We start from the raw sequence: 17,212 nt of genomic DNA, 5'->3' as shown, positions 1-17,212 counted from the left end.
AACCCTTTCCATTAGACTAGTGTATTGACTCTGCGGCCTTTAGATACAACACTGAACGTTTTCTAGAGAGCCTACATCAGGATTTGAAAAGACCACTTGTCTGCTCATCCAGAATAAGTGGAAAATGTGAACAAGTGAGTGGTGAGCCATGTAGCCAGTGGGACTATTCTGAGAGTTGTCCAGGAGAACTGTAATCTTGGTTTTCTAATAATTTTCCTAAAGGATGTGGAACTCCTGAAAGCTGGGCAAAGAGCAATTTAGATGGCAAGTTTTTAAATGGCCTGTTGTTGTCCCTGGGAAGATAAACTGGAAGGTTGGGGGAATGGAGAGAAGTGCCTGGATATGGTCTAAGCACAAAATATCCACAGCAGCTGTACCAAGATTAGTGAGTGTGACTGTAGCAGTTGTGGGGAGTTTGAAAAATCATAGTCTCGCATGTGCAGTACCAGTCATCTATCCTCAAAGTGCTCAGATATTACGATGGGTGCCAACATAAGCAGATAAAGGGTCTGTTTTAGAAAGCATCTGCAGCATTTTTATCTCCAGTATCAAAATATTAGCGTGATCATTCAGACAATATTGGCACATCTCACACAACTAGTTAGTATGAGATCTGATCATTCTGCTAGATTGGCACAAATTTTATGTAGAAATGGCACAAAATCCAAAGAGCTGAACTGGTCAGGAGTCAGAGAGCTCTCTCTATGTAAAGAAATAACTTTTTGTGAATAATCTGAAAGGATATTGCTATTCTAATGTTTTGAAAGTAGTTAAACATTTTTTACTTTGTTCTCAGCTCCAGGATCCAAGGGAGTGTTTGTTATGAGAGGAACGCTGCTTTATTTAAAAGGTGAAAAAATTGCACTTGAGCCTTCTGTGAAACTTCTTAGGAAAAGAAGGGTTTGTGTTTCTGATGCTTCCCCTTATGCACAAGACCCTCCCCCCCCCCCCCCCCCCCCCCCCAGCATCAGTTCAAATGCATCAGTTGTCATAGCAAAGGATAAGAGCAGTACTTTGTAACTTGTCAGTCACATCCCTTAGGAGGTGACAAGTCATAAATACATGTAGGGATGGGGAGACACTAGTAGCTTTTGTGTAGAAATATATTATTGAACATGTTTAAAGAAAAACAACACTTCTGAAGTGAGCATACGAGTGTATCGTGCAGTTTCCTCCTATATCCAGCAGGATTTCAATTTTACACACATACACGGCTAGGTTGTGCCTGATCCCTAATGCAGGTATGTGAGAGATGCACATGCAAGGAACAATCCCCTGCACTGTACATGAAGTTTAGGTACAGCTGCAGTCTCTGGAGATAGAAGGCCTACCGGAGCTCCCCAGTACACGGGGAATGTGTACCTGCTGCTACATCCCTTTACTGGGTGCAGTATGCTCTCCTATGCTGAGGGGGTGATGGTGGAGGTGTCATGGCCCTGCCTCGTCGTCCTCCAATTTGAGAAAATAAGCAGAGTGCAATCCAGTGCTCCACACTGCCTCCATCACAGGGCTGTGCCTCTCCAGGAATAATTGGACCCTGAAAAGAAAGGAAAAAAAAATCTATTTTCATACCATTGTATTTAGTCAGGACGAGATTCATTTCTCATTAAGGAAATGAGTTCAATAGCTTTAGAATGTGCCACCAGTGACGTCAGTCAGGACCATCTGATTTCCTCTGTTGTGTGAGACAAAAGTTGCACCCCATAAAAAGAAATTTCTGCCTGTGAGGAGATGAATCCATATCTTCTTCAGGAGAGAGACCCAAGAGAACTAACCTTGGATTTGGTGGCACTAACCCACTTTACAAAAATTAAAATTTTAATGCCCCTCCTTTAAACCACTTCTTTGCTTCTCTTGCGATTTAAATAAGTGGCCAAATTGAGCAGCAATGGAACTTCTCTGTGGTCCTTGTACTTTGCCTAAGCAATGCTTTGTGGCACCATCCTCTCCCCCAGGAGTCCCCTGCTTCTTTGGTCCTCAGCATTCTTTCCTCCTCTGCTGGTTTTCCCACGCTCTACACACCTGTTTTCAAGGCACTGGATCCTACCAACTATACTCCTAACTGCGGATGACTGGGTATGACTCCCTCTTGGAACTTATCAGTGCCACTCCTTATTCTGCCTGAGGAGTTGTTCTTGAATGATTCTGAGCACTCCCACCAGCCTTTGTAATGCTGTCATCCGGGGAGCCAAGGGATTGGAAATGGAATTTGTCTCCTGTAAGTCACTGCAGTGTGTTCCTGTTCGATTATGATAAATGAGTCAAAACCTTTCTGCCAGTTTGGAGTGCAAGGCTATTTATCCTCTGGTTTGCAGGTGGAGGGGTTAGCCTGCCAGTTTTAAAAGGCCTATCGTATCCTGAACAGCAACTGCATAGAACAGATTAGAGAGAAGATACAGCTGTGCAGACCCATTAGGCTAGAAGGCTGACCCATGACAAGTGTTTATCTTGTGACTAATTTAATTTCAGCCCACAAAGTTTGGGAGGCTCCCAAAGGTCAGGACTTGAGAGAAGAATGCTGTAATTAATGTTTTATGCCACACTTAATTTGGAACCTTTTAATTCTGAGATAAGGGGTAGTGTGTATACATATGTGGGTTATAATCTGCCAGCTAATGGCAACAACAAGAAAAGGGCTATGTAAACAATGTAAATGTTAGTACCACATCTGAAGGAAACACCCATCTTCGCACAATAGTTAAAACTGACCAAACCATTATTGGACACGTATCTGTTCTGTAGTGTTGGTATTCTTTAAAGAGAGAGAGAATAAAATGTAAAATGTGGCATTAAAGATGTCTTTTACAACCACTTGAAAACGTGTCTCGTCCTGAAAAGAGGTGAGGCTTGGTTTTAGAAGCTTTAATCTTCCATGTTTAAAAAGATACTTCAAAAGGAAAACTGAAATGTATTTATTGATTCGTTAAATACAAATGTCCAATTTTTAGAGAAAACACTACCTATACATTAAAATCAGTAACTACTGAAGGAACAGGAAGCTGCCATCTTGCCTGTCTCAACTAGCTCATGATGAATGAAGCGTTACTCAGCAGAGGAATGCACCAGAGAGGCTGACAGCTTTCTGTGCTAAGAGAAATACTGTTTACTAGAACCTCTCTTTAACACTGGTTTAGTGTGTCTGTCTCTGGTACTTATGTGGGGCCCCGCTACCTTTAGTATCTGAGCACCTCACAATCCTTAATCCTCACAACACCTTTTTAAGTAGGGAAGAACTATTATGTCCATTTTATGGATGGGGAGCTGAGGCACAGAGGGGCCAAGTGACTTACCTGAGGTCACAGCGGGAGAGGACTTAATCCTGGTCTCCCAAGACCTAAGGTAGTGTCCTACCCACTGGAGCAGCCTTTCTTTGCAAATATCACTTTCTACACAAACTTTACCAGTAAACAGAACTTTAAAACATCGGTGAAAGTCTAACTTTTCTCATCCATTTATCTATGGGTTAGCACTTTGTCACACACTATGGAGCCCAGTCCCAAAGAGTAAAGATCTACTTCAGATCGATCATGTTGCAAATGGGATTTGAGGGAACCTCACCATCTGGAAGGATTGGGTCTGATATTGGCATGCTGCTCTTCCTCCTGGCAAGTACCACTACAATGGCAAGTCTCATTAAGATGAACCTTTGCAGTTCTGGGAAAAGTTGAAAAGATTAAAAGAAGGGAAAAGCTCCACTTTTAACTTTTCAGGTAGATGTCTGTAGAAAAGTTGTACTGATTCATTCCAATACTGTCTCTTTGGGGCAGTTTAAACCTTTGCAGAGGACTGTAAATCCTCTTCAAATGAGCTACCTGTTTTTCTTCTCTCTGCTTCCTATGCTTTCCAATGCCCTTCTACTCCCCTTGCAAATCATCAATTGCTTCTTCAAACTCCCTCTGATATTAATAAATCCTATAATCTTGTTTTTCTCCCAGATCAGCCTTCTCCACAGAGTAAAAGTTCCCTGTTTGAGTACAAATTAAGAAAGATGCCTTCCCTGCAGATCATAGAATGATGCCAGATATCACAATTAATTATTCCAACAGTATCCTGGCAGCACCTACCAACCCTGTTTACCCATCTTGTTGTTCCCTTCCAAACTTCAGAATTGTTGTTTCAAGTATTTTCTGCTTTTTTAAACACTGGGGAAAACAATTATATTTACCTCTCACAAAATCTTAGCCCTGGTCTACACTCGGGGGGGATCGATCTGAGTTACGCAACTTCAGTGAATAACATAGCTGAAGTCGACGTACTTAGATTGACTTACTATGGTGAGTCAGCTGCTGCCGCTCCCCGTCAACTCTGCCTGTGGCGCTGGAGTACAGGAGTTGACGGGAGAGCGCTCGGGGGTTGATATATCGTGTCTAGACTAGACGCGATAAATCGAACCCTGCTGCATCGATTGCTGTCCACCAATCCTGCGGGTAGTGTAGACATACCCTTAATTGTAGCTTTAAAACAAAATGTAATGCAGGATGCTTTTTCACAAAAGGGACATTGACGTGTAGTTCACTGTGTCATTAATACATAGGGTTCACACTTTTGTTACAACTGGAGTTGGTTGTAGGGAACCATTAAAGTTTGATTCCCTCCTTTAGCTTTGCTTCACAGCATAATAATACCGTCCTCCCTCACTCTTTTTCTTCAAAAAGGTATATTCTTATAGAAATGCAGCACTTGTATGTGTCCAGATGGGGATAAAATGGTACATCTGTTGATCAGTTGATTACTTGGATGAATAAATGGCACCATACTGTATATTTGTGTTCCAGATCAAGACTCACTGGGAGACATAGAATAATTAAAGGCGGGACTAGATCAGAGCTACAGTTTCCATATTGACTATTTACACACTGAAAAGAGATTGCACTTAATTATAGGATTATAGGTCTGGGTTTTTTTTTTTAATGCACCTTGATTTGAAAATGACTACTAGACTACCCTGCTAGACTACTCTCCCTTTAATTCCATCAGCTAGGTGGGATTTCCCCCCCCCCCCTTTCTGGAATGTCAGGGGGCCACCTGCTATCAGAGTAGTATGGAATTTCATTTGTCAGGCTCTGGCCAGCTGGAGAATTGCCTGCAGCTGTGATTCTCCCTGCCCTACAACTGGCACCAGTCAGGTGTCAGCTCAGTAATGCTGAGTGTGGGAACCCTGCTGCTCTCGCTAACTAGGTGACGGATTCCCCCAAAGCAATCAGCTTGTTGCACTGGCTTTGTCAGCTGTGAATGGAGTAACAAATCTGTGAAGGCTGTATTTGGAGGGGTGGGAGAAATATAACCTCTTGAAACTTCTCATTTTCCTGGCAGGAATAATGCTTTTATTTAAAAAATACTTTCTCTGCTTCAGTTGTTGCAACTTAGAGTTGTCTGACAAAATGGTCTTATATGGGCCATCTTACGGCCATAAAGAGAGAACGGTTGTTCCTGCTTATAATAAACATTTTACAACAGCAGAAAACATAGGAGCTGCCATACTGGGTTAGACCAGGGCCTATCTTGCTCAGTATCCTGTCGCTGACAGTGGCCCATACCAGAGTTTCAGGGGGAGTGTGCAGAACAGGGCAATTATGGAATGATCTGTCCCGTCATAGAATCATAGAATATTAGGGTTGGAAGAGACCTCAGGAGATCATCTAGTCCAGTCCCCTGCTCAAAGCAGGACCAACGCCAACTAAATCATCCCAGCCAAGGCTTTGTCAAGCCAGGCCTTAAAAATCTCTAAGGAAACAGTCTTTCACACCCAGCTTCTGGTAGTAAGAGGGTTAGGGTCATTCCAAATATAGGGTTGCATCCCTGACCATCTTAGCTAATAGCCATTGATGGGCCTCTATGAATTTATCCAGTTCTTTTTTGAACCCAGTTATAGTTTTGACCATCACAACATCCCATGGCAATGAGTTCCACAGGTTAGTTGTGCTTTGTTTGGAAAAAGTACTTTCTCTTGTTTGTATTAAACCTGTTGCCTATTAAGTTCATCAGGTGACCCCTGGTTTTGGTATTGTGGGAAAGGGTACATAACACTTTCCCCCAACCGTTCATGATTTTATAGACCTCTATAATACCTTCCCTTAGTCATCTCTTTTGTAAACTGAATAGTCTTAATCTTTTTAATGTCTCCTTGTATGGAAACTATTCCATACATTTAATCATCTTTGCCCACCTCTCAACCTTTTCCAGTTCTACCATATCCTTTTTGAGATGGGGTGACCAGAATTGGACACCGTATTCAAGGTTTGGACGCACCATGGATTTTTAAAGAGGCATTAAGATTTTTTGTCTTATTTTTTTAATCCCTTTCCTAATAATTCCTAACATTCTTTTTGACCATTGCTGCTCACTGAGTTGAAGTTTTCAGAGAACTATCTACAGTGACTCCTAGATCTCCTTCTTGGATAGAAACAGCTAACTTAGACCCCATCATTGTATATGTGTAGTTGAGAATATTTTTTCCCCTGTGCATTACTTTGCACTTATCGTTGAAGTGTGAAATCCAGGCCAGGGAAAGACCTCTTGCTTTGAATTCAAAATTCATAACAGCAAACTCCTCTATCTTTGCTTCATAAAAGATAGTGAAAACTGCCAGGGGAGAAAAACTTAAACAGAAGCTGCTTTCTGGACAAATATTTATCCAATGAGAAAATGTCTTCTCACAACTGGAGAGAATGGACTGCATAAAATCATTTTTTACACATCCGCACACCTGTGACAGCTGGGTGTGAGCATTCGTTGAGAGGAAGTATTGCATAGTGACCACTCTACTGGCCACCTGCCTCTCCAGATACCAAATTAAATTAGGGGTCAAATACCTCCTCTTGCCTCGGGAGCCCCAAACTGCTGGGCTGGAGGAGTGCTTTGCAGCCATTGGGCTCGGCAGGTGGAGAAAGCTTGAGAAGTACAAGACTAGGGACCTGGCAGCATACTTTTCATATTCCCCAAACCTCCAATTTCATAGGGCAAGCTCAGACAACTTAATCAGCCTGTGGCCATACTCTGAACAGCCCCTGAGAAGTGGCGTGTACAGGGGTAGTCCGAGACCAGACATTTGAAGAAGCACCGGGCCCGGCACACAGCAGCAGACAGGATTATTCAGTAAGCAGAAGAGTGGCATCTGGTGGCCAGCTGCACCAACAGCAGACAGCCCAGCCAGAACTTGTAAGCAAGAAAATTCTCAAGCAGCCTTGAAAAAAGGCCCAAAATTGTGGAATTATTAATATCACAGTTGCTGATGATGCTGGAAAAGGAAGAGAAGCCTTGAGGCTAACATAGTTATAGTTACATTTTGTCTTCGATAGCTTGGTAGGCCAAGAAGCAAAATGTTGGCCACTCTGAAGAGACTAGAATGTTCACAGGGCTTAAACGGGGTGGGGAGGGGGCAGGGGGAGAAGAAGAAGAGAGAGACGCACCACTTGTGGCTCTTCAAATTTTAAACTCTACAAACATGTTAATGTCCATTTCATGTTTTTGAAAGGTGAATAAATCCTTTTTAATATTGAATCACCATGACAGGTTGTCTTTAACAGAAACTGCTGTTGACCAGAATCAGCAGCAGGGGCTACCAACCATACTGTTCAAGTATAAAGTTTCCCCTTTCTGTTGTCCTTCTATACAGTAGAACACGCGTACTGAAGCATTTGCAGTTTTTGTTACTACTAAAAACACGTTAGTTTTCAATTTGTATCCTATAAAATGTAAGATGTGTTGAGGGTGGAAGCGTATAAGAGAAACGCAAGAATTTCAACACTCTCTCTTGTGATTGTTTGTTTTATTTAAGTTAATGAGACTATTTGTTTGTCCTGTTCTTTGTTTGAAAACTTTTTTGTGTGGGGCGCAGCTAAGACAGCCAGGTTACTCCATCATCTGAAAAATAGGACTCTATTCTGTCCAGTTTCTTTGAACACATTGTACAGTATTATCAAAGGGGAAAAATTGAGAAGTTACTTTAAATAGAACAGTAAGTACAACCAGTTCTTCATCAAACCATAAACTTAGCTTATCTGGGGCTTACTGGAGAATGATTTTTTTTTTTTTAACTTCAGCATAATAATTAAAAGGCTCATTTGAACACTAGCTTAGTCTCTCTCTCTCTCTCTCTTCCCCCCCCCCCCCCCCCCCCCGCATTTACTCATTCATCACTGATCTAGACCCAGGAACTTACCTAAGCCTTTCACCTCATGTCTGTTTCCTTTTAATCCCTTTGCATGCTCTTTGCACCAGATCTCATTTGGCTGAAGATGTTTCTCCTGCCAACCTCTGTGTTGCTTGATCATGTCACAGTACAACCTCTACCCCAATATAACGCTGTCCTCGGGAGCCAAAAAATCTTACCGCGTTATAGGTGAAACTACATTATATCAAACTTGCTTTGATCTGCCAGAGTGTGCAGCCCCGCCCCCCCGGAGCACTGCTTTACCACGTTATATCCAAATTTGTGTTATATCGGGTCGTGTTATATTGGGGTAGAGGTGTACTCTTGTTTTCATTCTGTAGAGTTTAGGGTGCAAGTGTACCTAAGTGTGTCTAAAATCAACACGGTCAGTGTGTTTTACATAAACCATAATATGGTTTAATATATTAATAGTGTTTGTAGGTGGGTGTACAGGAGGGCTGAAGGGCTAAACATAATGTCTCCTGCAAACTGTTCTAGGACCTCTGCTTATTTTAACATTCAGTAATGGAGATCTATTGGATTGAGGGGCAACCCATTGCTATTAATGAGTCATTGGCCTCATTCCCAAGCTGCCTGAAGTGCTGCTCTCCCTAGTGGAAGTAATTTTGTCTTTGAAGTACTTTCCAGAGCTGTCACTAATGTTCCACAGTTCCCAGAGGAAATAATAAGCCAAGAGTATGCACACTCTGAAAATGTAGTGTCTAAAATGAACTGTTCCTATAGGAGACTGGCAGTCTGCTTCTCTGTGGAATTCAGCTTGTTTATATAATCTTATCTGGCTAAGCTTTGGTATTCAGCCTGGCAGGCAGTTCCTATGAAAAGCAGCTGTCCAAGCAATGGGAGTGGTGCTCCTGGTGTTGCTTCAGAAGGTCTATAATTTCTTGTTTCATGTAAATTAAGGAAATACAATACTTTTTTGGCTAAAACCAGATGATCTAAGCAGTTTTCTTCTCCCTTATAAATAGCTATTTAAATATGCTCCCCTGTGATATATTTATTTATTTGTTTGTGAATTAATTACATGACTCCAGGGGAATATTCCCAATGGCCACTAGGAAGGTAAATATTTATGTTCTGTAAGCAGTCAGCCTGAGGCAGAATACAAATTTGTTACGGGAGTAACTAATGGGTGCCATGGGTATTTGCGCACATGCTGTATTTTGGGATGATGCTTTCCTTGCTAAAAATGTATTTTTAGCTTGAAGTCATTGACAAAACTTAGAAGCTGTGGTGGAAAAAGTTTCCAGACTTGGGAGTGAGCTGTTGGACCAGGTTTCAATATTGTGGGACAAGAAGAGGTAGTTCCACCAACATAAACAAAATCCTGGTAATCTCAAATGCCCGAGGAAGGGTGCTCTACAGGAACGCCTATGCAAGGCTGCGTCTTCACTAATAAAAAGATGTCTTAATTTTAACAGTGAGATACGTCTCACTATTAAAAAACAAAACAAAAACAACAACAAAAAACCCTTTATTGTTAAGTGAGGAGGCAGCCAAAATATTTCAAGCGTTTGTCCAACAGACTGCTCAGTAATGGAATTTTTCGTAAAATGCACTAAAAGTAAATGCCCTATGGGAAAGAGGAACGGTAATAGTAGGTGTCTACAGAAAAATTCCAAGGTAATTCTGTATGTGCAGCATTATGTTGGGAAGTTAGATGGAATGAAACTGACAAGTTCAGGAGCCCTTCTTTCTGACATTTAAAATTTTTTACAGGAAATAAAAATTGTCAGCCAGAGCTTCAAGCAGTCTCTTTATAACACTTCAATAAGAAATCGATCCAGTGTTCAGATTCAGCACCCAGAAGTCTAGTTTAGGGGTTCTCAAACTTCACTGCACTGTGATGCCTTTCTGACAACAAAAATTTACTACACGACCCCTAGAGTGGGGACTGAAGCCTCAGCCCACCCGAGCCCTGCTGCTCTGAGCCGGGGGGGCCAAAGTCCAAACCCCACCACCCTGAGTAGGGGGGCCCAAAGCTTCATCCCTGGGCAGGGCCTGTAAACTGAGTCCTGCTGCCCAGGGCGGAGGCCAAAGCCTGAGCCCTGGGTGGTGGGGCTCGGGCTTCAGCTTTGGCCCTGGGTCCCCAGTCAGTCTAATGCCACCCCATAAAATGGGGTCCCGACCCACAATTTGAGAACCGCTGGTCTAGTTCTTCCTTCCTGTCACCTGTGAATAGCATCAGTCCGTTTTAATTTACTTTAATTCTTACACTGTAGCTGCATGCAGGGGTCACTTTTTTTTTTCTTATTTATGTAATCTGACTCACAGGACCTCTAGACAATGTTCTCAGCATTGTGCAGAAGTTTACAGAAACACTGACATCTTTGACCCACAGAGGGATCAATTTTATTCCACATCAGAATGATTAAGTAGGGTGGAGAATTCTGCCAGCTTGCCTTGTGTGGAATATTACAAGTTTTCACCCAGTAATTGTTCATCCTCATTAAGAACCAGTAATCAAACATGATCCACTCCATTAAGTAAAATGGGATTACTGTACTTCCTGAAATTTTATGATGAAGAAACTCCAAGAACTTATTCACTACTATATTCCTAACCCCTGTTAACTGTGTACCTGTGTAATTAGTGCAGTGTCACAGACAATTTGACTTTTGAACAGTTTATTGCTGACTTTCAGTAATAAACCACAGTTTGACAGAGACTTGCACACTAGGGCAAACTGGAAAAGAGAGAACTTTTATATGTAAAGTAACTGACTTAGCCAGTAAGTACTCTCCTCACTTCCACCCTCATCACTGTTTTTCTGGTATATCCTGCACATGTGTGATTGACACCATTCTGCTGTCATGGAAACCGATGTCAAATTTCAATGGAACTACTTCCCTGTAGGATAAAGCAAGAATAATCCCTTTTAGAAAAATTTGCAGTACAGAGATCAATTGTTGCATGTATAGTTGTTGGCGAGATAGCAGGGCATCCCAACAAAAGCTATGTCATCGCCCATCATGTATTTTGTATTTGAGCTCTTCTAGAAAACTTTAATTTGTAGCTTATTTTGATCTCTCTATCTCCAAAGCCAAGTGGCTGCCTTAGTTCCTGGGGCTTTGGAGTGACAACATTTGGTAATAACATCCAGAAATTAAACTTTAGTTTTCTAGAAATGAAAATGGTATGATTTTAAGAACTAATATTGTATGACTGGCCAGGGCTAAAAACTACTGTTTGACACTACCAGAAAAATGGAAATCCCAGTGTGTCCATGAGACATTGGTTTGGTTTCTAGTGCAAGCTGGTCATGAAATACTAAACCCTAAAAGAGTCAGTGGACCTACACTGAATGTAGCCTGTGTGATTTGTAATGTAAAGCCTACTTTATCCATGTTTGGAGGAAAAGAAAAACCATTTCTGTGGTAGGTTCTTTTTTAATTAAAAAATGTAGCTGTATAAAGCTGCTCAGAGGTTAGGAATGTGGGCAGTCATCTCAGAAGATGGATTAGTAGGCTGAGTGCACGTGAGAAGGTCAAAAGAGCAAAACAAATTCAGGTCTCCGTCTTCCCCTGCCCTTATAGTTGTGAAACTAAAGGAACTTGTTGCATGGATATCATGACTATACATGTTGGGATATCTGTGTCTTTGTATACTCTTCTTTAGTTGTGGCATTCATATTGCCTCAAAACAATCTTGCAAATTGTCATGTAAATCAATCCATGCACGGTATACTCCAGTGGTTCTCAGCCTGTGGCCCACGGGCCGCTTGTGGCGCAATCAGCACAGAACTGCAGCCCATGTGACATCCTCAGGGCCATACAGGTAATATGCAGCCCACAATGGTAAATAGGTTGAGAACCACTGGTCTACTCACTGACGTGTAAAGAAAATTACGATATCAGATTCTTCTTAGCTAATTGGATAAGTAGAATTTTGCAAGTCTGCCTTCCAGTATTAAAACAGTGATTTTGAAAAGCATTACTTTTCACCATTTATGTTGTCGATATTGTGAGTGAGTGGATGGTTAGGTACTCTGACTAGTGTACGTTTATTGCAATATGGGTAAAGTGAAACAGAATCTCTTTCTGGTTCTCATGAACTAGCATAATGGGGGGATGGTTCTAACACTGCAGAGGGAAGTTCTAAATTAAACTGGTTTTCATCTATTTTAAATATCAATTAAAACATTGCTACTTAATCTTGGGTTTGACCAAAATCTGCACAGTTTAGTCATTTAAACTTTCATTGTTTCTCATTGAATTAAAATAGTGTTGCTACGACAATGCTTTAGTTATGGTTGAGGAAGAACTTTTTTAAATCTTTTCCACCCATCCACCTCTCCCTCAGGCACTTCTAACAATTTTACCAGCAAGGTGGAGTTGGGGGGAGGCAAGTGTTGACTTTGGAGGTGGGGCTTGGTAGTGAGAGTCTATGCTTGTCATTACGGTCTACATCAAATTTCTTCAGTTTTCAGGGCTCACAATAAACTGCTTGCAAACTTTCTGGAATCTGAAGTCAATCTGGGTTCTTTCTGGCTCACAAATGCTCAACGATGATGGAGATTCTGTAGATGAAATTTAGTTGAGAATTCTGTCAACGAGGGAAGCAGAAAAGAGTCTCTAATTTCTGCTTACCAAAAATTTCTTTTACTGTTGGTCAGTAAAATAAGTGCAGCTCTGAATGTGCCTGGGGCTGATTTGTTGAATAAGAAAGTTATATCGTTACATTATCGCTATCCTGGCTCTGGCCACTTCCTGGCAATGTTTCAGACTTTTTAATATTTGGATAATTTAAACATTTCAGATGTTAACAGGCAATAACTTTGCCAGTGTGTGCACTGAGTGGGGGGGGGGAGATGATGATGCTTATCCTATGGGATGGCTCTGGAGTAGTTACGATGCCACAGCATGGTGCATACTAAGGTAATGTAGCAGAGCAGCTGGTATGGCTTTGAGGGACCTGTAATGAGAGAAAAAAGGGAGAAGCCTTAAATGTTGCAAACCTGCCCAAGAGGTGCCCCTTGCACTGGAGGTATTCTTGAGGGGGAGAGCCCTACAGCTACTTTGTGGCCACTTTGTGCTAACATAGTCAGTGCAAATGGGGTGTAGGGCAACAGAGAATTTGGACATTAATGGGGTGTTTTATGCAACTAGAAGAAAATAACATAAATGATCTTTCTCTGACCAAGAACTTCAGTTTCTTTTAACAGCTGGATAACTTAATATAACTTACTTTAAAATCATCCTGATAGTCTTCATCTTCTAATTATTCATCATATAAATCTCCATAATCCTCTTGAAAAACTGATCAGAAAGGATCAGACATTAAGCATTTCTGTAAAATTTGGTTCTAAACCTTGTTTTTTTCCAAACACTTTTGGGTTTTGACAAAGTCCAGCAGAGAGAGAGAGACTACTCATCAAATACACATTGATACACCCAAACCATTGGTGCTGTGGGAGGGAAAGAATGAAAGCTTACTGGTACTTACCAAAATATTAGTCTCTCACTGTTTACCACTTGTTATCTTTAGAGGCTTGTCTTCCAACAGTAGAATTAACCAACACTTATGTCTGAGAAGTGCTAGCCCTCTTGAACTTCTGAGGAAATCTCTCCAATGAATGCATGTTAAAATATGATACCGTATTTTGTATTGGGAACTAGGGTAAGAATTTTAGATACATCTGTTATTCTGTGGCTCTTGGAGCATTTTTCAGAGTTGCCGCATGAACTCTTTACATAGAATATATAACTCCATAACCAAGCATGTTTATGCATCTCTTTGCTGATTGGAGTCAGTCACTCCCATTCTTGGAATAAAACTGTGCAAAGGAAATTTAACCACTTTTAAAATGTACACACAACACATTCTTCACACAGAGTAACACTCATTCCAGGTACCAACCCAATTTTACAAATCTGTAGCCTGGACATAAAATATTCCCAAGATTCAGATTTCAGAGTTAGGCATGTGTGGATAATTTGCATATGGACATCTGGTATTTGCACACCTGAGATGTGTGCATAAAATACACATCCCTACCATTGAAAATCTGTCCATAAGAGTAGAACCGTGTGTCAGACTTGCAATAGCAAGTATTCTCATGCTATAAAAACAGAGAGTGAGACTGAACATCTAAAATGAATCTTGCAAAATATGATTGCCATTGGAAGTATTAATTGTAATTCAGTGAATTGTCTGAAGTGGTAACAAACATGAAATTAAATGAGATTTTTGGCTAAGCAGTGGACTTCATTGGCATTCATATATTGGGAGAGAAACTTCACTGAACCAGATCTGCTTATTAGGTATACCTTCCAGATTGACCAATAATCCATAACATTGATATATAACAGTATCTTCTCTTTTCCAGATGAAGTGGACTATAGTAACTTTGGGGCCAACACACTAACCAGGAAAAAGAAGGCTCTGGTGACCCTCCGCAACGACAACCTTCGCAGGCGTCCCCACATTAATATCAGCATGCCTCAGGATTTTAGACCAGTGTCTTCCATCATTGATGTGGACATTCTTCCTGAAACGCACAGAAGAGTGAGGCTCTATCGACACGGGTATGAGAAACCATTAGGATTTTACATCCGCGATGGGACCAGTATGAGAGTAACTCCTCATGGACTGGAAAGAGTACCTGGTATTTTCATCTCTCGTATGGTTCCTGGCGGCTTAGCAGAGAGCACAGGATTGCTGGCTGTTAATGATGAGGTCCTGGAAGTTAATGGCATTGAAGTGGCTGGGAAAACCCTTGACCAAGTAACGGACATGATGATCGCCAACAGCCACAATCTTATTATCACTGTCAAGCCAGCAAACCAAAGGAACAATTATAGCCGAAGCAGTAGGATGTCTGGCAGCTCAGGCCAGTCTACAGATAGCACAGCTAGTCACCACAGCTTGCCTTCCTCACACGTGCTGCAAAACTTCCATCCTGATGAGATGGAAAGTGATGAGGAAGCTGACATTGTCATTGAGGGTGGTTTGGACCCACAGCACATTCCCAAACTGCACAGCTTCCCCTCTAGTAGCCTCTCCCGAATCAATGGCAGCAGTCTTAGCCACAGACTTCAGAGAGACCTGGCTCTCAACAGTAACTCTGGCCGAGAAAGCAACGGCAACATCCACAAAATACTAAGCTCCTTAAAAACTGATCCCCGACATAGTTTGGTTATCCCCAGAGGAGGCATTGAAGAGGATGGAACCGTGATTACACTTTAGTGGCGGTTCCTGTACTGAGTGTTTTCAGTCTTAAGTGCCAATTGGAACAAATTGGACTCTTGCAACCCCTGACGCACAGAACAAGAGAACCTACATTCGTATAGACCCCATGGGTGTGAAAAATGTTACTTTCTAGGAAACATGGTTTTGGGGATTAGATGTAAAACTGTTACTTCAAATTCTGAAAAATAGTATAAATATATAGTTTGTCCCAGTTTTAAAATGAGAGAGCAAATGGAAGCACCAAATCTAAACTTACTTTCAGTTGACACAAACTTCAGAAAAAATCCCATGAGCTAGGAAATGGCAGCGGTGCTCTTTTGGGTTTGCGTGGATTTTTGAGAATAGTAACAGACATGTCAGTTTGGGGTCTTTTTTTAAATTGGTCAGAGAAAGAGTTTTCTCTTAAAATATTAAAAGTTCATGACAATTGATCAGTCCTCCTATTATTACATACTGGTCTTCCATTAACTTGTTTACACAGATTATTTGCCATGTTGTCTAACCTGGACAAGCTCTATATAAAGTAGCAGTTTCCCACTCTGGTGGTAGCAATGTTGGGGAAACGCTGCATTTACACTTTCCAAACAAAACTTTGACCAAATGAGATGAGATGTGTGTATATGTGTAATTTTTTTTTAAAGTCTTAAGTAAGAGGCATAGAGGAGGATGTTGATACCATCATTCCTTTTAGATCAGCACCACCTGCTGGTCAGTGGCAGTACTGTCTGAGTTATAACATTTTTGTATATTAGGTTACTGTATGTGAAAAGGAAAATAGATTTACCTAGAGGAGTTTAAACTGACTCCAATACCATCACATGAAAAGTGCATTTTTTTTTTAATATTTATTAGACAAGAACATTGCCAATTTTAGTGACTGTTGTTTTCATTGTCTCCATCTCTTGGTAACATGAGTAGTATGAATTTAGAGAACACAAGCCAGAAGGGCAACAAAAAATATGAATGACTTAAATACATATTAGCACCACGTCTTAGACTACATCACTGATGGAAAGAGATTTTTGCTGTGTTTTAGAGGCAATTTGAATCCACAAAGACTTTAGCTACAAAAGGCTGGCTGTCTATAGTACACTATTTGAAGGATACTGGCTGACTTCCTAGCCTATCTCTGAACAGTTTGCTCAATATTTCAGACACTGATGCATCAGAGAGGGATCTGCCATGTTGTTTAGGGATTTAAGAGCTACTAACTTGGGAGTCAATACCTGGACCTATTACCCAATGGAAGCAATTTTGCTCCCAATTCTGTTTCTCATCTCCAGAAAATGCCACAAATTGTTAAAATGGTCTAATCTAAAATATTTTGTAATATCTTCCACAGTTTAAGGAACAAATATAATTGTCTTACAATGTATTTTTCTACTTTTAGCTGTCTTTTTTTTTTTTAACCTTGTAGTATTGTGTATTAAAGCTTTTTTCTGATTTTTTTTTAATGTGGTGGAATGGGCATTTCTTTAATATTGCACTGGGTTTGAAAACTCGGACCACTTAAGTTTTAACAAGGTGCAGTTCTGGACTTGAAAGGTGTATGTGGATTCCTTCTCACTCTAATTTTTAAAAATACAAATGAGCAACTTTTACTTTATTAACACAATGTTACACTGTTCACTGCCAGATATGCTTGAGGACATGGAATTAAATCTGTAATTTTTTGGATAGTTTAAAGCTTCTTTAATCAATCAGTTGATAGATAGAGGAGGAACTTTGTCACATATATCTATCTTGGTGGGTCTTGCGCTTATTGGTGGATTTTCTTGCCTCAGAGATTCACCATGTGGGTTGGGGAACAGCCCAGAGACCTTCCCCTCTGGAAGAACCCACAGTCCAGGT

General features: G+C 40.9%; 1 protein-coding gene across 1 annotated transcript in view; it reads left to right on the top strand.

The window, feature by feature from the left end:
• Window positions 1-16,736, top strand: part of PARD6G (par-6 family cell polarity regulator gamma) — a 97,454-nt gene extending 80,718 nt beyond the window's left edge. The window contains exon 3 of the mRNA XM_054017440.1: window positions 14,499-16,736. Within this exon, the coding sequence (XP_053873415.1) occupies window positions 14,499-15,358 (860 nt within the window). The 3' untranslated portion in view covers window positions 15,359-16,736. The remainder of the gene's footprint in view (window positions 1-14,498) is intronic.
• Window positions 16,737-17,212: the final 476 nt, after the last annotated feature.

The sequence above is a fragment of the Malaclemys terrapin genome, chromosome 2 (genome assembly GCF_027887155.1).
Source record: "Malaclemys terrapin pileata isolate rMalTer1 chromosome 2, rMalTer1.hap1, whole genome shotgun sequence".
Lineage (NCBI taxonomy): Eukaryota > Metazoa > Chordata > Testudines > Emydidae > Malaclemys > Malaclemys terrapin.
The sequence above is the reverse complement of the archived record's forward strand: the minus strand, read 5'-3'. Positions and strand labels throughout refer to the sequence as shown.